At 38.3% G+C, this 21,156-nt stretch overlaps 1 protein-coding gene across 1 annotated transcript in view; it reads left to right on the forward strand.

Annotated features, from left to right (window-relative positions):
* PIEZO2 (piezo-type mechanosensitive ion channel component 2) overlaps positions 1-21,156 on the forward strand; it is a gene marked incomplete at its 5' end in the record, with an annotated part of 254,536 nt that overhangs the window by 197,244 nt on the left and 36,136 nt on the right. Inside the window, 8 exons of the mRNA XM_010584880.1 lie at positions 717-813; positions 2,577-2,736; positions 5,197-5,286; positions 7,894-8,015; positions 8,822-8,893; positions 12,784-12,887; positions 17,495-17,606; positions 19,330-19,395. Of these exons, the coding sequence (XP_010583182.1) occupies positions 717-813; positions 2,577-2,736; positions 5,197-5,286; positions 7,894-8,015; positions 8,822-8,893; positions 12,784-12,887; positions 17,495-17,606; positions 19,330-19,395 (823 nt within the window). The remainder of the gene's footprint in view (positions 1-716; positions 814-2,576; positions 2,737-5,196; positions 5,287-7,893; positions 8,016-8,821; positions 8,894-12,783; positions 12,888-17,494; positions 17,607-19,329; positions 19,396-21,156) is intronic.

Raw genomic sequence — 21,156 nt, forward strand, 5'->3', positions numbered from 1 at the left:
CTAGTGTGAAATTCAGGTGAAAACAGATATATTTGATAATTAAATGTCAAATTCTTCTGCAAAATATTAAAGATTTTCTTACATTAATTAATTCTTTAGAGTGGATTCTTGCAGTGGCACTGATAAGTGATTGAGACAAGCCAGTAATTTAAATCTTTCTGAAAGATAAATTTAGATTTATTCCTGGCAATTGCTTTTTAGCTTTGAACATTTTTAGTGCTGGACTGAAAAAAGCAGACATTTTTCTCTTTACATTTATATAAGTCACTGTACTGAAATAAAATTGATTTATGGGTGGTTTGAATTTGCAAATGTTCTAAATGCTTACATATGTGCTTCATTTTATGCTTGGGAATTTAGTGGAGCTACGCGTGTGTTAAGCTTGTCCATGTATGTTTGCAAGATTAAGTCAGTGATTTATAAAAGTTGCTTAGCTGTCACATTGCATCATGTGCCAGACATATCACTTTCTCTGCAAAAACACAAACAAAACCCGCATACCTCCTATCTCACTGATAGTCAAAAGAACAAATTCTTGCTATTTAAGTGATGTGTGTCACTGGTAAAGAGACCTCTTTCTTCTAATCTCTGTTTTACTAATGAGATATAATACAGCCAATGGCAGTCACAATATTCTCCTGTAATGTAAAGAGGTGCAATACTTATGTTTATTTCTGCTATGTTCTGTTACATGAAACTGTTCTTTTACTTTCCAGATAGGAGCATGTGGCTACATTGAATCATTAATTAAGAATAGTTGCTGGTTGATTCAGGCATTTAGCCTGGCTTGTACAGTTAAAGGCTACCGTATTCGTAAGTATAGCTCGTTTTTCTTCATAATTTTCTATAAATAATCACCTTCAAAATCTTCTACCGTATTTAAGTTGTGCCCCCTCCTGACATACTACTTTGTGAAAATATACCTGCAAGTTCAGTTGATACAGCTTGGTCCTATATTGACTAGCAAGAAAGAATATTCAAAATATTTCATAGAACCAAAGGAGATACATATACTGAGAGAGCTATCAACCCCCCGCACACACACCCACAACCAGTATTTGCTGTAAATGGACAATTTGGTGATACCAGCGCTTAACCCAGTTTCCTTGTGTGTGCAGGTACAGTTTCACTGTACAACTTGAGCTAAAATGTCACTCACCATCACTGCAAGGAGAAGGCACCTTCTCCCAGCTGCAGACTCCCACTCCTCCCTGTGTGCCAGGTCTTACGTTCAGTTCCTCAAAGGGTAAACCAGTTCAGCTCACTGAAATGGCAAGAGGCTAAGCCAGCATAAAAGTGGTCATTTTTTGCAGTCATAGTGAGTTTGGGCAATTTTTTTTTTACAGTTAGTCTCGTGTTTGTGGTGATAACAGGGAGGGAGTGGATAGCGTACCTGGATGGAAGTGAGAGAAGGCAGGAATGAATTACAGAGAGCAACCCTGAATTGATGGTTTGAAAACACCTGATTTTTTTCTGTGTCTTTTGCTGAATTTAAAGAATCATTTCATCCTAGTGAGTCACCAGCAAAGTTCTGAATTACTGTCTTCATGTCTGATCCTAATAGATAAGTGGGGAGTAGGGGAAAAGAAAGGAAATATGAAGAGGCAAATTCACAAGATAAATGCTTCCCAGTAGTTCTTGTATTATCCAAAACTTTTTGAGCAGCAACTTAGACACAGGTTTCTGTCTCCCCACGGGAAGGGCACAGCAGGCTTTGATGCTCTTGGAGCCTGACCTTCCAGACCTATTAGACTGGCTTACTTGATTGTAAAGCCAGCTTCGAGCCAGAGTCTATCCCTTGAGTCCTTCTATTCCATTCCGTAGGGCAGCATAGGCTACTTGGTTTATAGTCTAGCTCCACAAAACCCAGTTTTAATTTTTTAATATCCCCAAGAGAACTGTCTTTTAGAGAAGAAAGAAACAAAGAAAGAAAGAAAGAGAAAGAAAGAAATAGCCCAAGCCAAAATCTGGAGGTCGGAGGAATGGGATTTCCTCTCTGCCTGTCTTCTCCTACCCCAAAGGAAGCAGTTTTGTGGTTTCAAATATTTTTTCTCTTATGCAATGGAAAGAAACATTCAACTGAGTTGTGGAGAGGAAAAATAAAAATATTAGATGGTGGCAATCAAAAAATTATTTTGTCAAAAATAAAACACTTCTTTCTCATGTTGACAGTGTTCTTAATAGAACAATGAGACAGAATGTCACTTTGAAGTGAAAAAAAAATTGAAACATGCCATTTTAGGAAATACTGAAATCAAATATTTCAGGCTAACAAAAAATACTTTTTTCCCATTCTTTATTTTCAAGTACTTGTTAGGATAGGGTGAATTCGTTTGCAAATGGCTCACTTTTAGTGAATTCTCAGTTTTCATGTGTTATCACATTGTTGGAAGCTTTCCAGTTTGCTGTAAAAGGAAATACAGTACACTTGAAATGGAAATGCATGTCAGGTTTCTTAAGAAAAATCTAATTAAGTTACCTCAATTCAAATAATTTTAAAGGCTAAGATTATTTAATTGGTTAAACATTATAAAAGAAAACTTAACAGTCCTTATGCTGATGGTGTCTTTTTCCAGCAACCAACAATCTAGATTGTAAACTGCCCAGTGGAGAAGCAGGAATCATTTGGGACAGTATATGTTTTGCTTTCCTGCTGCTGCAAAGGAGAGTCTTCATGAGTTACTACTTCCTGCATGTGGTTGCAGATATAAAAGCTTCTCAGATCCTAGCATCAAGGTAACATAAAGTTTTAAAAAATTAAATGAAACCGCTCAAGTGTCTCATGGCTACAGTACTTACTTGTTTGCAATAGATAGTACCAAAATAGTCCTTTAACGTTGGTTTAAACAATCCATGCTAAATTCATAACTGCAAACCCAACTCTGAGAAAGAACACATGAGAAAACAAATCAAATGAGAACCTGATAGAAATTAAACCATCTTTCCTACCAAACAGCATCTGCTGCTCTCAGCCCTTATTAAAAGCTGTGAAAGTTGGTGTGTGTTGCAGCATTCTCTCCACATCAATATGTATGAGAGCAAATGGCAGAGTTTCTAAGCCTTGGAAAGAAAACACTCTGCTATCAGAGCCTGTTTGAGACAATGGGCCTTACAAATCACGACTCCAGAAGCGTTACGTGAGGAAAAATACAGGAAAGTTATGGCATCTAGCTTGGGAAGATCATCAGGAAGACAGTCGGGAAGTGTCACATCACTGCACACTGACAAGCTGTGGCAAGGAAGTATCACCCTCTTTGGGCCTGATATTTACACTTTCCCACAAGCATCCGCTCAAAGCTGTCACTAGCACAACCATTCACGTGGTTTTTAATAAGAAGGCAGATCAGGAATGAAATTATGATTTTAATTTCAGTAAGATTTCTAAGGAATTATTTTTGTCAATACTGGATTAAAGGTATTGTGGCATTTTTCTTTTTTCCTGAAAAACATGCGGACATTGATTTCTGTCTGTGTTTGAGGGCAAAATTTGACTTGCATGTCCTGAAAGGAAGTATTTTTTATCTTCCTCTTCTCCCCCCTCCAGGGATTACTTTAAAAAGGGGACATGTTTATCTGCCCATACTGAACAAAATTCACCACTGTAAACAGAGCTGCCAAAAGATTTATACCTCCATCCCATATTGTCCTTCAGACTTTTGCTCTGGGGTGAATTTCACTGATGCCCAAGATTGCTGGATACCACCTTTTTGTAGCTTTTTTTGTACGCTGTGTTCACAGTGAAAATAGCACAAAGCAAAATCATGAGTATCCAAATGCCTCCTAAATTGGAAAGTTTGCATCCAGAAGGAGAGAGCAGGCTCATGTAAAAGGTGCTGGCCTGGGCTGAAAGAAACAGGTTTGGTTCCTACTTCCAGCTTTGTGTCTTTTGGTAAGTTACTGAACCTACCCACGCTTGAGTTCTCCAGCAGCAGAAGTGGAGACGTGCTGGCCTATGTCAGGAGCTTTGTAAAGATAAATGTATTAATGACCAGGAAGTGCCAAGATATTACAGGAAGGAGGGTAATATAAATAAAGTGATATAATTAATTTTTTTAGTTAGCTGCTTGCCTTGCTAAAATCCAAGCTTTACATGGACAATGGAGAAGGTCAGGTTTGGATTCAGACAGCATGGTCTGAGCCTGTCTTCTAGTTAAAGTTAATACTGTGAAAAACAAATACCTCACCTAAATAAGATTAAATTGTGATTCAAACAATTGCAATGAGGATCCAGTGACAGTTTTCAATAATCCCTAAGAATTCAGGTGTGATCAAGTTGCTAAGGAGAACGTGTGCTTCTTTGTTGTACTTTACCATACTTGGGGACAATAATGATGCCTAGTCTTGATTGTATTCCTTTGAAAAAAATGTAGTTGTGGTTATCCTGCGTATTACATGGAAGAATGAATAATCTCACAGAAAACATGGTTGAAAAATTAATTAGAAGTAGACTTCTGAAACTATAGCTGTTCTTACTGAATTCCTGACAGAAGAAAGGCTTTAAATCTATGCTACTTCTTTGAGAGAGACTTCGAGGCTCTTTGACAGTCTTCAAGAGCTGATGAGTGAATAATGAAGAATAGCCAAGATGTGTGATCTGGACATCCAAATCAATGAGTCAATTACATTTCTAATGAAATGGAGTTAGAAGCCGTATTCTTTTGGCACACCAGAAACTTGTTCAAGGATTTGTGTCATCAGATTGAAAGCACTGTAGTGTTCAGAGGGTAAAAGTGAAGCTGAAGCTATGCTCGTCATGGCCCTGGATAAAGCTGGACTTTGCTCACAACTTCCAGGGGGCTGAGGCAGAGGGACAAGGCGATTGTAACGTTGACATGACTATAAAGACCAAATCCTGGAGGTGTGCAAGAAGTCCTAGCTCGGCCTTGAACCCACCCATGTTCTGTGTCCTTGAGGACTGGAAACTGAGTTCCTTGAATAGCTGCTAGAGGGACTTCCAGGCTGAATAGGGATCACAGCATTTGGCCCCAGATCTTGAAATGATTGACTGTAAACAGATTGGTATTCTGGAGTAATTGATTATTTCTTTCAGGCCTTGGATTAGTTTTGTTTTATGCAGATGAGGTCATGTACAGAGAGAACACAGAGTTCTCTGTGATTAGCTGGCATAAAGGAACTTAGAAACATTTAATGTTTCCTTTCCTTTTTTCCTTTCTTCTGCCCCCATTTCTGCTGTAGGGGTGCTGAGCTTTTCCAGGCTACAATTGTCAAGGCTGTAAAGGCAAGAATTGAAGAGGAAAAAAAATCAATGGATCAACTGAAAAGACAGTATGTATTTAATGTATTTTTATATATATATACACACATATATGTGCATGTATTTCACTGATTGTTGGTATTTATCTAGCACCTTCTTTTATAGAAATGCTGATCAGGTTTTGAAGTATGATTTTGCAATTACAAAAATTACTCTCTGGGCATTCAGAGATCTTAGGTATTCAAATATTATGTAGTTTTAGAGTCATCTTTTCCAAAAAGACAACATACAGCAGAATCTAAACTTTCATTTAAACATAGAATTACATTTCTAGGACCAAAGGTTGTGAAGTTAACATAAAGAATCGAAGTGGAATGGACTGACTTACCTGCTCCTCAGTGAGCCTGAAATTGTAATGGAAACAGATGTTTCCTGTAAATCAAGAGAGAAGGTGTGAACCCTCCTGCTTATTCTGAAGGTTCTTCTAAACCTTAGAAATCCAATGATGACAGGTTAAGAAGATCAGCTTTTAACTGTTCCACACCTGAGTAACCTAGTAACATGACCATGCAGTCTTCTCTTTAAGAGATGATCTGTATCTCTGCTATGTTTTTTCTTTGGTAGAGGTCCAGCTCAGTTGTAGTTTTGGGTTATCCTGTTTTGTGTAGTATGAATGCATGCAATGCAGATGAAACGGCGGGGGGCGGGGGGGGATCTTTTTTGCTCTTTCTTTCTCTCCACTAATTATCCTGCTGTTCTCTCAATTTGTCTCTCCCCATCTCTCAGAAGAATAGGACAGTCAAATGCAAATCCCCAATGAAAATCATGAAAGGGTAGGCAGATTACTAATCAGAAGTGCCATATTAACCCTGTCTCACTTGAAAGTGCAAGCCTAGACGGTTAGAAAATAGGAGACTGAGACACAGGAACTGGATTTAAAAAAAAAAAAAAAACAACCAGAAATTGGAACAGCAAAGGGCCTAGTTAGGGAAGCTGTAGTTAAGAGCCACCCAAATAGCCTGAAATCACTATGGGCTAAGGAAGCTGAGTAGCATCCTGGCCCTGCTGCAATGGATGACAATATTCTCACTGACTTTACCATTATTAGAAGTTTGTTCTGTGTGTCTGTATTCCTAGTAAAATTTGCTGTATGCCTGTTGCTTCCGTTTCATTTGTGGTTCTTCTGCTAGCGCTTGAGTGCAAAATACATATGTTTACCTTCACTGAAGATATTTGCATTCAGCTTAACTGGCCTGGAGATCCTTTCTGTTTATACAGCCAGTAAGCCACTCTGCTTTCTCTTGGGTGCAGCCAGCATGCTTTTTTACTAACTGCAAAAAGCTTTCAAAGCTCCTCCACCACCATGCATGAAAAGCCGTAACTGTTTCCTAACCAGATGTCAAAGCCCACACCTGACAGCTTCTTCCATGCCTGCATAATTGAAGAAGCATCAGCAGGCTGCAGGGACTGGGCTCCCTACCCGTATGCCTGGGGTTTCCCCCCGATGATGTATTGGGCTGCTGCTGTTGCTGTTCTATGCTTGTGTCAGTCTTATCCCAATTGACAGGACGTGCCTGTCTTGGAAATCATTAATTTCTGTTAGTTCTGCAGAGTTTAAGATCAAGGAGATGATACTACTTGCAATAATGCCAAAGCTGATGTATGTTTCTCTAAAAATCGCTAGTTTGTGTTTGGAGGATGTCTGACTTCAACATTAGAGGGTGCTTGTTTTATTTCATTCAATAATATGCATCAGTATTTCATACCGTTTAGGCTAGTTAGGATGAAGGGCATGGCCAGAAGTTTTGAACAACCAAGTTGTCCTGACTGATGTAGCGTCGCTTCAGCAGCAGATAAATGATACAGGGAAAGAAATCTAATTATCTATTGAATAATAGCAACTAGCTGAGATGAAAGAGTTTTTTCCTCTCTAATGGGTGGTTCTTCCCTAACAAATGGACAGATTAATAAATGTATTTAAGTCCATTTTGATCACTGAAGTTAGTGAATCATTTGCTTCTAATCCAGTTGTATTGAAAGAACTTACTCCTGTTGATTTCAGGGGTTTTTTACTACCATTTTAAAAACTGTGAAAACACAGAAGTCTTAAAAGACCAGATTGTGCTAACTCTACAGGATTGCAAGAAGGAGAATTGAAGGCTTGCCTACATCTGGACAAAACTGAACCAGTTTAAGTCTTTTGCGTTTCTAGATACGTGGGACAAAGGAGCTTCAGGGGTGAAGATGTAGCACAAATAGTGCAGGAACAGCCACATCCCTGGTTCAGAGTGGCAAGTTTCAGGAAAACCACTGCATTAGGCAGAAGTCCATTTTTCTCAGAGCTTCATTTGCTGTGTTGTAGCTCCTGACAGCAATTCTTTCCTTTTTAAATGATAAGAGATAGTTGAGGGGGAATAGGTAAAACACTCATATGATAGCATGCACCCCAGCTCTCACTGACCAGTGGGCAAACATCTAGGCTTGACCCTTCCAGCCAGCCCCTTCAGAGCCATTTAACTCCTTATGTTTAAGGGCAGGGTTAATGACAGTGTGGAATGTATCTTTCCATTAGAAATGTTGGAGTGCGTGAGTGTGAATGGATGTGTTTAACACTTGTTTTTCAGGGTGGGTCAGAAAGGGTGAAGACATCAATCTAATAAGATTCTTCCTTTTGCTAGAATGGATCGCATCAAAGCCAGGCAGCAAAAATACAAAAAAGGTAAAGAGAGGATGCTAAGCATGACCCAGGAGTCCTCAGAGGGGCCAGAGGTTCGGAAGGTTTCTGAAGAAGATGACGAAGGTACCATTAGCTATTGTTGTACCGTAATTGCGGTTGAGCACTAAGGACCTAATAGTTGGACAAATGATAAATTGTTCTTCAAAACTGTCATCATATAACAAGGTTGTTAGCTCAGTACCAGTTTGGAGTTTGATTTAGCCAAAAAAATGTGGGATTTTTGTACTGCAAGAAGGTTTAGAGAAAATGGTTTTCTGTAAGGTTACTTTTGGTTAATTTTCAGTTGTTGGCAAAGAGCTGAATAGCAGCAGAAGTTTGTTTTGAACAAAGTCATTATATATCAACCACAGTGTTACAAATAGGTAGCAGTCACATTTTTCCGGCAACATTTTCTGGATGCTGTGAGGGTTTTTTAGTCACTGAAATGTTTGCGTACTTTTAAATGTGGTTTAAAACATGGGAACAGATAAAATGATACCTATCCAGTGCCACAGTTCTAGCACTGACTTGGGATCAGCACTTACTGGATTTAAACTTTTTGGAGCCTGAAATGTAAGGGGATTTGAGACGAGGGAAAATCTTTTCCTCCTGAAATTACACTCAACTGTGACTGTGTGTTTTAAAACACAAACCTGAACTTTTTAGCTGTTTTAGAGTAGAATGCTGTTTTAACTGCTGCATAAACCAGAGTATTTCTGCTTAGTGGTCATGCTTCTGAATGATTTTAATATTGAATGTGTTCAGTAGATCTAACATCTGATGTGCTCATGAAATTTTAGCTCTTTTGAGAGAAATTAAAAATGACTAATCAGTGTAAGAAACATGTTTCTCATTTTGTAAAATTAATATTTGGACATATTTTATTTTAGGAGAAGCAGACAAAGAGAAAGCCAAGGGCAAAAAAAAGCTGTGGTGGCGGCCTTGGGTTGATCATGCTTCCAGTAGGTTTTCTCAATCATCTTACAAATATGTGGATTTAACCCTTATATCCTTGACCAGAATGAAGGCATTCCCATGACCTGTTTGTTTTATGCCTGATTTTATGATTGTGACTTGATAGAAGGCTTGTTTTTTTCAAAATAAGATTTTCCAAATCTTCAAGGAGTGAGTTTAACCATGTTTTGAACTTCTGTGTGTTGGAAGCATAGCTAGCTCATGATACTTTGGGCATTCTTAGAAAAATATCAAAACAAATAAACATGTACCAAAAAGCATCTTACTTTTGCCTCAAAAGTCTTAACTCCCCCCTACTGCAAAGCACAGTATATTTAAAAATTTGAAGGTGAAGGTTTGCCAATGCATTCTAAGATCAGTCATAATTTCTTTTTCATGTACACACATCATACATCTTTTTTCATGGTTCATCAGTCATTCTACTGTCAGCTGTGGAAATCTGAGTACCACAGTAAGGCAGCAAGACTATTCCCAGGACTAGGCTCTGTAGAGCTCAGCTGAATATCTCTGATCACACTTTAATGTACTGTTGATGCCAGTTGTTTTGTTATTTCCATTTTTTTGTGTTTAACTGACAGCAGAAATCTGTTCGGCCTTGTGCACAAGAAATTATTAGCCTGCATCGCTCATACCATTGTTGCATTATGATAAGTTAGTTTGTTTTTAGCCCACTCCAGACATAGAATACAGTTCTTCCCTATGTTGTGGATTGCGTAAAACAAGAAAACTGAGTAGACTGCAATCTCTCTCTTCTATTGGATCTTTGTTGAAGGAACTCAGACATGAGGTATTTAATAACCTCTGAAGATTTAAAAAATATTCAAGTGTATAGCACTGACCAGAGTTAAATATGAATGTCTATATTGTGCCTGGTCATTTAGTTTAAAAGAGTTACTCCAAGTAACACTTTTACACATCTACATACTGTTTCATTTACCTGTGTGTATTTATTTATAACTCCAGCATATATATTTGCCAACAGCGTTAAACAGAATGTCGTATGCTTATTTCTATCAAGTCACAAGTAAACTGTGCCTCTCTTTATTTTTCTAAAGGGCACACTGCCACTTTAGAGAGACCTATCCCTTTTCAAAAGTCTTATGAAAATAAACTTCTTGCCCTTTAGTTTCATTAAGAACAACAATGACAAAACAGATCAAAACTAAAATTTGTGAGTTTTTACTGTAGAATTTCAAGCTACGGTGATTTTGAAGGAATGGGATATGGTCTTTTGTTTATTCACCACTGGTTTTGTAATAAGAAGAACTGCTCAAAGAGAGACATTGACTTTGGCTTCTACTTATTTCACCCTCATTATTTAATGTTCTTAGGTAGCAACTTGCATTTTGGTATTTAAACAGTGAGCATTCTTGAAATTATTTACTGCAATAATGCAAAACCTTGTGGGAAACATCACAGACCCTTATCCTGCAAACATGGTTGCCTGCCATGTTGCTTGCATCCACACTCACTGAAACGTGGCCCTGACAGTCAGTGTTCACAGACATACAGACTAGAAATAGACTGATATTGCCCATCTGTCCTTTTTGAAACACTGTGCTTAACTGCAGCATTCCGCTACACATGGGTGTTCATCTCAGTAACTGAGTTTGTGGCTGTGCCTGTATATATGTATATATTGAAGTCGTTCAAGCTTGAAGTTTCATGCCAATTCTGATATTTAATTTAGATTTTTATTGTTATTTTTATGCTACTTGTTATGATTTTACTATACAGAAAGATACCTCATTTTGTATATCATAGGAATTAAAACACAGTCGTGAATTTGGGTCTGAGTAGAACAGATAGGAAACATCACTGAGGCTTTCCTCACTGACACTCACTCACACTCTCCCTCGCAGGAAGGTATGGTTCCTCCTGTGCTTGTGGATTACTTAGGGAGCCCCACAAAGATCAGCAGGAGTTAGGGCCACATGCTTCAAGGTCCTCAGCTTCTCCTGGGGCACAGAGTTGTGTCTGATGTAGTGCAAAGGATGGTGCTTGCAGCTGCCCTGGGGAGCTCTTTCCTTCTGGGCACAAGCAGATTATGAGAGGATGCTGACGTCTCCTGCATGGCTCCCCTTCTGCCTCCTCCAGCTCATCCCACAAGGAAAGCCTGCAAGTCCCTTTTCTCAGTAGAAAGTCACACTTTGCAGTAGGAGAGGGGTCCCCCAAGTCCAGTCTGGCCATGAATTGTCTTACTAGTAGAATTTGGTGTCTTTAGTAATCCCTGTAGGTGACTAACACACTTCTTATTCCATTTTGATGTGTGCAAGAATGCATTATTGCTATTCAATCATACCTCCCTCGTTAGTTGTAAAAGAGACATACTGCTACATTACAGTGTCCCCTCAGATACACTTTAACCTAAAAGTTCTGGAGGGGGATCATTGTAGATTTGTTTTCTGCCAGCTCAGGTGTTCCAAGTTTGACCAGGTGCTACTCTGAGCCTTTAAGGAACTGTGCTGCAGTGGAGGTTTCCCTTAGATGTCAGACCTTATCCTGCTGATCTTCTGTGTGGACAATTTCTGTTGCTGACTACAAGATACGTTTTTGTGAAAAAGAACTGCAGACTACTGGCTCTTAAAAGACATTCATCTCTTTAATGTACTTTAAATGGGCATTCTTAGAAGACCCGACACCAAATAATTAATTTGCTTGATCCAAGAAATTTCCAAACTTTCTTTTCACCTCAGTTCAGCAATTAGAACTGCTGAAGTGGACTCTGTGTCCCTCTGCAGAGCAAGCATTTCTGTTAAAATTCATAACCAGGCACATGAGGCACAAAATTCCCTCTGTGAGGGAGTTTTAGGTGCTGAAGTTCGGATCCAATAGAGTTCTGGCAAATTTCACAGTGTGCTTACCCTGAGGTTTCTATGATAGTCATGTGTGGTCATCTGTGCACAGAGGATCTGTGTCAAATTCAAGGTATGATTGAATTAAAGCAATTGTTACTTTTCCAGAAACCTGTAATGAGGGTCAAATATAATTTTCAATATAAATACGTATTGCTCCATATATCCAGATTGTGTGACATTTCATCTAAGTAACTGTTACTTTAAATATCTCAGCTTAAATGTGGAAATGATTTACCAGTTTTCACTGCTGAATGTAATGCTGTGATTTTGATTTTTCTCTTGCTCATTACCTTATTTTTCATTTCTTTTTTTTCCCTTGTTCATTCATGTAGGCCTGTTACCATCTGAGAAATAAAAACATTGCTTCTGTTCAAGGATATAAGGCCTAGCTTATTCACTGTGCATCTTTACTGTATCAAGGTTTCAGAATCTTTCTGAATCCATGGGCAAAAAATTGAAACTCATTTGCGATCACGTTAGTAGAATCCAAGTGATTTGCTTCAAACAAACCAAGGTTTTCCATTACCTCATCAAAGCTTAAATGTTTGAAGAAAGCATTGACTAATACCATCCCATTCTGTAGTTTAAAGGATGCCTCAGCATTTTAAAGAGAAGTTCTGTATTTTTTGTCCAGTGGTACTGTTCATGTAAATTCATTTATTTACCTGCTGGGCTTTTTTTACTCCCTCAAATAACCATCAGTTCCCAGTTAATTTAGACTTAACTGCCATTTTTTTCTAAAAAATGTAACCTAGTAACTTGATATACTTCAAGCTTTTTCTTTACATTTTCTTCTCATGGTGACGTTTTCCTTAGTTCTTGTATAGTTCCCATTCATGCCCAAAGTATCGCAGACTAACATCAGATAAATTGCCTGAGACCTTTTCATCTCTTGCTTCTTCTCTGTTTTCACCTCTCCTGGTTATGAATTTTTAAATGACTGGCTGGCTGTTCATAGGTCTTGGGGCAGTTGAGAAAAGAATTTTCAGAAAAATAAGAAAATATTTTGTTTCACTTAGTGGTCAGAAGTGGAAATTATTATTTGTTTGAGACGGATAGTGAAGAGGAAGAGGAAGAGGAGAAAAAAGAAGAGGAAGAGCCTCGAAAAAAATCTGCTTTTCAGGTACTTTATGGTAATTTGCTTTCTAGTTGACATCTGGAAAAAAATGTAGGCTTCTCATAACACAGGCACATATGTTAAAGCAGCCAGTACATCTAAAGTAGACCTGAAAAGTATTGGAAATGAAATTTCTTGCCAATTTAAAATGCAAGTTTGCCTGTTTTAAGCATTGCCAGATTCCTACAGAAACTGTAGTGAAATCATATCTTCATTCACTTAAGCCTGAAGAAAACAAAAATACAAAAACAAAGGTTAAGAATCTGAGCTTTATTTTTTCTGCACTGCAATAAAGACAAGTGAGGAAGCTGACTTGCCTCTGGCACTGCTGTACAGTGCTTCAGTGGTTTTCTGGTTTTGAGTGGATGTTACCATTCCATGAAGAAATGATCCCAAAAGTAAGCGATTTTTCATAGAAAAGAATACCTACTTAAAAAAATAAAAATTATTATTATTCGTCCTAGTGGACCAGAGAAATACATCCTTGGGTTATAAAGAGCTTAACGTTTAAAATTACAGAAGGAGACCACATCACTTTCTCTCTTTTCTTTTTCAGGATAATGTTAACTAATATGTTTGCATTTTAAATGACAGACTGTGTCGAAGTAAGAGGATATTGTAATGTTAAAAAGATAGCTGAATTTTCCTAACTGGGTTCCTGCATATAGACTGGTTGATGTTAGACAGTACCAGGTATTGAATCCACTGGCTTAAATGCAGAACTTGGGTGAAGAAGTTAGTGCACTACTCATGCATGTAGTATTGCTTTAATCTTCATAAGAGTAAAGTTTTACTTGCTGAAAATTTTCAGAAATACCAAAGAACTTTTTCAGATCAGTAACTTTAAAGCTTAAGCAAAGGGGTAGCTTTTTGCAGATGAGTATTCCTATCGACATGCAAGCTCACGTCACTGCAGAACTGGTACATTACTGAAAGCCCAGCCCAAGCAAGAGCAAGAAACTGCCTCCGCGCTCTTCTATTCCTTATGCCAACAGCTTTCAAACAAAGCTTCCCAGACAACATGAGTGAATTTCAAGAAGAAATACTTTAATTAATTGATACAATGTGCCTTTAGTTTATATACTTATATTACATTACCAACTGATCACATTTGTTAAACTGCCTATGTGGTAATGACATGGAAAGACTTTCCTGTCCTTAAAAAAGGCAAAACAAATCTGGATGAAAATTAATGTGATAAGTTTTATTTTCTGCTATTTACACTAATTTTTTTTATATTTTGCATTTAACTCACCTTGGACCATAAAAATGGCTCATGAATTTCTAGGTCATTTTTTCTTTCTGGTTTTCATGCAGATACAGAGGAAGGTTTGCATTCTTGTTTCTGCTGATTTTTTAAAAAACTGGTGACAACATTTTGTTCAGATGTGCTGGTGCCAAGCACTGAGATTTTAGAGAGTTCTAAACTTGAGGTCAGAACCTAATCAGATTCTTTCATTTACTCTGGGTTTTGTGGATTTTGTTCATTTGGTCTTACTTACTAAAGCTCCGTGCAGAAACTATTAATCTGAGGATGGAGGATCTGTTTATTTCAAAAATCTGGTCAGACGTTCTGTATAGGTGGCCAGTTCTGCAATATGTGCAACATGAAGATGTTGGATGGCTTTTTGTAGGAGGGGAGTTATATAGAACAGAAAATTGGTTTTGTTTATGAAAAGCTTGTTCATCATTTGGTCAACATACCTTATTTGCCCTCCATCACCATGCACATGGTCTTAATAAAAATACTAGCAAAGTGACCTTGTTTGTTGTAGAGTCTGCTAAAGAATTATTTTTAATTGTTGATTTTTCTTTTAGTGTAAATTGTGTGCAATAGTCACTTCAAGGGTTAACTTGGAGATTTTATTTGTTAGAGAACACAGGCAGTTAAGAATCATGTTATTGAAATTTTATTGTGAACGTCACAAGTGCTCTTTTTTCATATTCGAGCCTATGAATGTAAATTTGGTCTTAATAATCTAGATACAATCATTCAGTAGATACTTTTTATTAATATTTTCTTGTTTTCTACTAATTGCTCTTGCTTTGTCCTTCTTTATAGAGAGCTATTGGGAAATTTGCTTCAGCCATTTTAGCCTTGCCAAAGTCTGTCATTAAACTACCCAAAACTATTCTTCAGTATTTAATCAAAGCAGCAAAGGTACTTGACGTTTTGTGAGTGCTCAGTATGTGACCCATCCCATAGTTCCTGATGTAATGTATACCTCTCTCCTCGTCTGCATTTTTCCTCTTATATGAATGATTGAAGAAAATAATGACAGCCAAAGCTTCACTCCTAGTAAATGCAATACATTTCATACTTTTGGAGTGGTCAAGCCACAAGAAATGTGGTCTATCTCTTTTTAAGTGCAACCCTGAGAGAAAATGCAGACCCAAATTCTCATTTTCTTCTGATACTGCTATACAAGATGGTCACATCAGGTTGCATGTATCTTATGGACACTGTGGTAATTGATCTCAGAAAGTTGGTAAAACCTTTGTAAAATGCACATTCTGCCCCTTTTAGGTCTACTTTTCTGGCCTTCATCATCATTAAAAAGATTTGTGCATCTTCTTTCTTGTCTTCCTTGAATACATTTAGCATTTCCTACCTTTGAGCACTGTGTATCATTTTACACTCCATATATGTGACATGGTATTTGTAAGGAGCGAGTGTTACAGAAGGAGCGTACCAGCCCCAAGGCCTAAAAGATACTGCATTTAAAGTTGGTCCAGTGGTAAAAATCTGAAGTAATAGATATGTGTGCACCCAGTCAGCTCTTAAAATATCCACTGCTTACCATAAGTAGTTACATTAAATTTATTAATCAAATGCCCTTTCTTCATTCTAATCTTCTACCCTCTTCCAAGTCTTCCTTTTACCTCCAGTTTCTTTATTCATACTATGACTGTGGCCAGCCTACAGTTTCTCAGCTAACTGTTCAGTAGCAGATTTTGACAGTTTCTGACTTTCAGTAACACAGTATTGGGTCACTGAAGTATCACCATTCCCCCAGATCACCTTCAGTAGAAAACACGTATTACAAAGCAAAGAGAGACCAGTGCCTCTGATCCCACGTATTTTCTTATGTGGTGCTTGTTTTGAACAAGTCAGACATATAAAAATAAATGTACAGACCTTGAGAGATTTGGAAGAGAATTTTCTTATCAACAGTACCAAAGTAAGTTCCTCTCCATTGTTGTATGTATTCACAAAACAGAACAAAGTATTTTTCCCTTTTAAATTCATTAAAAGTCAGTTTGACAGTTTTAAAAAATTGCTTCTAATGTTCCAAAGCAATTTGTGTATGCAAATTTTAAAAATATAAATAAACCAAATAGAAATTTTACCATTCTGTCCTATCAGGGGCAGTTCCAGCTTCACTGAGATACACGTGTGTTCTTGTCATTGTCTGCATGTTTGTCTTGTGAATTAATAGAGCTGTTTTGTTACTGTGCTTTTTTTTTTACCCTTGTGTCTGCATCTGTGTGCCTCCCTGCTCTGTCTCTGTTACTAGCCTGTGTTGCTTAGAAATAGAAGACAATGCAGTGCCAATTGAAGTTGATTACTACTTTTCAATGAAAACCATAAATGGAACAAAAGAAGATCTTTTGTCCTAAAGAGTTGTGGAGAAGATACAGTTACTTTATTATAACAGTTCTGTTATTCACATTCCATGTCATATAGGGCAAAAAGATACAAGTGTTACTGCTTTTTTTCTGTAACCTTTCTTCACAGCCTGAGCAGAACTATTCAAAAAGTTACTTTGGGGTAACTTTTGTTTACTTTTTTTTTTTGTGCGTGTGTGCTCACTTTTATAGCATTTATAAATATTTTGGGCCAATTCCATGCTTCCTGTAATCATATAGGTCAACAGACTGTTGATCTGAGTGAGTGCTGTGAGCAGGAATTGGCCCCATAAAATCCCTTTGATACACAGGTAAGTATTACTATCTTCATTCTACAACTGGAAAAACAGTAGCAGAAGGATTCATCAGTGACTTATCTGAAGGAACAAAGGGAGCCATTGTCAAAATCAGGATGAAATTTGAGGAATTCCTGACTGTCAGATTTGGGACTGTGCACAGAGAGCAACTCTGTAAATGTTCCACTGGGATCTGCAGAGGTGAAAAAAAAATACCTGAAGTACGAAGAATGTACAAGCACGAATACCTGTACTGAGATATCACTACGGCTTTTGATGCTTTAGTTAGTTGATTGCAGCACTTTCTCTTAAAGTTTCCATTACTCTGCATCTTGCCTGTAAAATGATAAAGTAGAAATACTGAACTAAATGGAGAGATTCAGGTGAAGTAGCCCACATGCACAACAGGGCATTAATTCCCGAAGTTCAGAGCACGAATTTTTGTGGGTTCTAATGAAACTTGGTTCACCCACAAGTGTTTCACATTTGGTTTTATGCTTGCAAAAATAGCACATGAAAACTCAGCAGATCTGCAAGGGAGGTGTTTGATTTGGGATTCAAAATATTTCCTTACCCCTGCAGATCTGAATGCGTTTACTCAAACTATATAGTCCTGCTTGTGGCTTATTCTATGGCTTACTCTCAAAACTTGAAGAACCTTCAAATAAATGAGTTTGTTCCTTCCAGTTTGTTTATCAGGCCTGGATTACTGACCCTAAAACAGCACTACGACAGAGGCGCAAAGAGAAGAAAAGTTTCGGGAAAGAGGCGAAGCGAAGGCGAAAAGGATCTGGGGATGGTAGGTAGGCTTCTGTATTTTAAAAAAAAGTAGCGTTAACTAGACTGCCTGTTGTTCCTGGTAGTGAAAGGCAGCTGAGTTTTAGAGGGCCAGTGCTCTCAGTTCTGGCTAGGAACTGGACAAATGAGGTAGCCTTTGCCTGGCTGCCTGTCACTGCCCAGGCCGAAGACAAGGCCGGCCGTAGCCACGTCCTTCCCTTGTACACAGCGTGCGTTGCGGGGTGTGAAGGAGAAGGGGAGATACGTGTATTTTTCCAAGGAGTTGCAAGACACACACCCAGAACTTTTGCCAAGTAAGAAGACTCAGCCCATTGCAGAAAACATCAACTATATGAAAACATTTGTGGAAGTAGAGTACTTGCAAGAGAAAGCCATAACCCCGTGAAGGCGTAACTTTATAAAGCCAATAACTTGGTAGTTAACAGCATTTCTCCAGAATGTGGGAGTGTAAATGCCGGGTGTTTGGCCAGAATCAGGCAGAGCAAGGACATTACCCTTTCAGTCCCTCACCTCATGGAAGGGTTTACCTTGCTCTCCAGCTTTTTCTAGGGTTGCTCAAAGTCTCTCATTTTGATCATAAATTCATGTGTATTCCCAGGGAAAGTTTTGCATGTGACAGACTTAATGTCTTGTGTTGAAGAACTATTTCATGAGGAAGTTCCTGAAGATCTGTAGTTCAAGTGGAGCTGTAAGAAAAGTTCATTGAAATAGCCACATATTATTTCTTTTTGCCCCATTTCCTATATTGTTGCCTTAAGAAGCTTGAGTTGATACATGGGGAAGAACATCTAGAAATGTTTTTCACTTTCCATGCTGTACTCACTGAGGAACCCAAATATCTGTGAACCAGTGAATTCACCACAGTGAATTCAGCCAGCAGCAAAAGGAAAACATACAAATGTTAATAGGGTTTTATGGGCATGTAAAATCATGAATGCCTCCAAAAAAAAATCAGTTTATAAGTGGTTCATACCTCTTAATCTTTTGCTCCTTTTTTAAACAAGAAAAGAAAATAGAAATTCAGAAACTTGTTGATGGAGAAGGGGGGGGAGGGCATTCAGGCTGAATTAGCTGGACTTTTACTCCATTTAGCATCTTCACCTGTCAAAAAGAGGGAGCTTTATAATTTGACTGCTGCCACTGAAGCTGTAGCTGCAGTTACGGGATATTAAATAGAAGGAGAGTCACTTGTCTGTCCTTTGGTTCTGCCTGCGACTCTACGTCACTCTTCTGCTACAGGCCTAAATAAAAACATGTGGTAGTCTCAAACCAACTCTGCTGCTTCGTTTCAACCTGAAGGTGCCACTCAGTTCATTCGGGTTTGGTGGGTCAGAGGCAGGAGGAGGTTAAAGCTCTGATCAGGTTGCCCTTTGCAGAAGCTGAAGAAATGATCTGGAGTGTGAGTCGGCGGAAGGTGAGACTGCTGAGGGTGGAGGCGGTCTGACTGGGAAATTGCCTGTGTTTACACTAACAGATGATCTTGCTCAGCAGCATTCTTCAGTAAGAAAATGCCCCTGCGAATTGCAAGGAGGGGTGGTCATCTGTGAACACCTTCGCTGACAGGGTTGTCCCCTTGCTTGACTCCTTCAGGAACAGAAATGTGCTTTCTGTTATAGTGGCAGGGGAGCAACCAGTCACTACTGCTTAGTAATTGCAGCATTTTCTAGCTCGAATGGCATTTACACCCACACTTCTATAGGTGTAACACTCGCTGTTTTCACTAGGTGGTACTGATGCAGACTGTGAAGACAGCGAAGAGGAACCTGTCAAGAAGAAATCTGATGGACCAGGTATGAAGGCAGAAAGAGGGCTTCTCTGCTGTTACGGTGCAGTTGTGACCAGTGGCGTGAGCAGTGTATCACAGAGACAGCACTGTGGTGATCCCAGGCTTGCGTAAAAGCCACAAAATCCACTCTAACCTGTGCAGTGAGAACTTCCTAACTACTTCAGGTTTTCAATTGCCAGATTTACAAGTCCTGAGTATAGGAACTTCTACTCCTGGACTATTAACTACTCATTCTCTACACAAGGCTCAGGCTTGATCACTTGCTGTATATTTTACTTAGAGAACAACTTATACCTAAGCATAGCTTCCAGTCCTGATTGCATACAGCCCTGTGTTAAAATCTGCATTGATTTTGAATGTCTGATATGTTATTATTAGCACAAAGACTTTGTGTTTTTTCAGTGTGTTTTAGCAAGGTTAATATAATGCTTTTGTCTGATACTCACCCATTCAGCAAGGTGCAATAATCACCTCTAAAAAAATGGCATGTTCCCAACCTTACCCTTTCTCATTCATAACCAGGGTTAAGGATGCTCTGCACAACAGAAGAAATACCAGCAGTTTGCAAGATCTTGCCCATATTGAAAGTTTTCCTAGAAAGAAGTGTAAAAGGTCATAAATCTAAACTTGGCTCTTTGTTTCTAACTAGAGTAAAAGAAGAAAACAGACTCTTCTCTTACGTAAATCTTCATCATGGCTACCTTGAGTGAGACTTTGTCTTCAAAAGCTGTTTTTCTTCTCTATTTAAAATTGGTTCCCACAGTTCCAGTTAGAATAGTATCCCTGAATGAGTAACAGATAGATGTTATATGTTAGGTAGAAGATGTTACAAGGATGTGGGAGATGTCATATCTTTCTCACAAGAGCAGTGGTCTCAAATAAATGAGTTGCATTGCTATAGGGTTTTTTTGGTGGGGTTTGGGGAGATTTTTTATTTGTTACTGGCGATACATTTACCTGTGTTAAAACACTGAGGTGAATCCCTTAAACGCATCTCTAGGGAAAGACCATTGGTGCTACACAGGGGTTAGGGAAAGAGAAGGAAGTTTATAACTAATTTATATTGGAAATGGTCAATTGAAGGTGCTTTATATTTTCATTGAAATTCTTTGACCAGTCCTAGGTAAAATTTGTTAAAGAAGATGGTTGGAAAAATTAGATGGTAATGGTTAATAAGTATCATTATTAACCTTAGATCAAATCCTGTCTCACACTCTCAGGCAGAGAGAAGCCTCCTCTGCATTTGACCTTTTGAGTTAGAATAACAGTTTCTGCAGAAAATAAACATTTGTTTCCCTTTTTGAAGATGTTTAGATGCGATCGATCCCCAGAAGATTATTTTTAAAAAGTTCTGGAGAACAGCAAATCTGCCAGAACAGCTACAGCATCATTAAAAATGTATACTAGATCACCTCCATTCCAGAGAGAAAAATGACCTTTCAGATTAGACTGGAAGTGCTTGGCAAAGCACTGTGGTGAGACTGTGGCATGCAGTGGTGGTCAATAATAAAGATAATTTTAACCTGAGAGCTGGAATTCTCCTGAAGTCAGTAGCAGAAATGGTATATTAGAGAAGAAGAGTGTGGGTTAAAAAAGAACATTTCTATGTTGTATATTTTTGTGTATGAGTGCTATATTTTCTTTTAACCTATTCATAATATTGTCTGGAATTCAGAGGAAATGAATGCTTCTTGAAGTAGAAACAGCCTTACATTTAATTTCCAATGACAAGATTTCCTTAGCTTCAAGACCTGCACATTGAAAC

The sequence above is a fragment of the Haliaeetus leucocephalus genome, unplaced genomic scaffold, assembly GCF_000737465.1.
Source record: "Haliaeetus leucocephalus isolate CR32 unplaced genomic scaffold, Haliaeetus_leucocephalus-4.0 Scaffold1007, whole genome shotgun sequence".
Lineage (NCBI taxonomy): Eukaryota > Metazoa > Chordata > Aves > Accipitriformes > Accipitridae > Haliaeetus > Haliaeetus leucocephalus.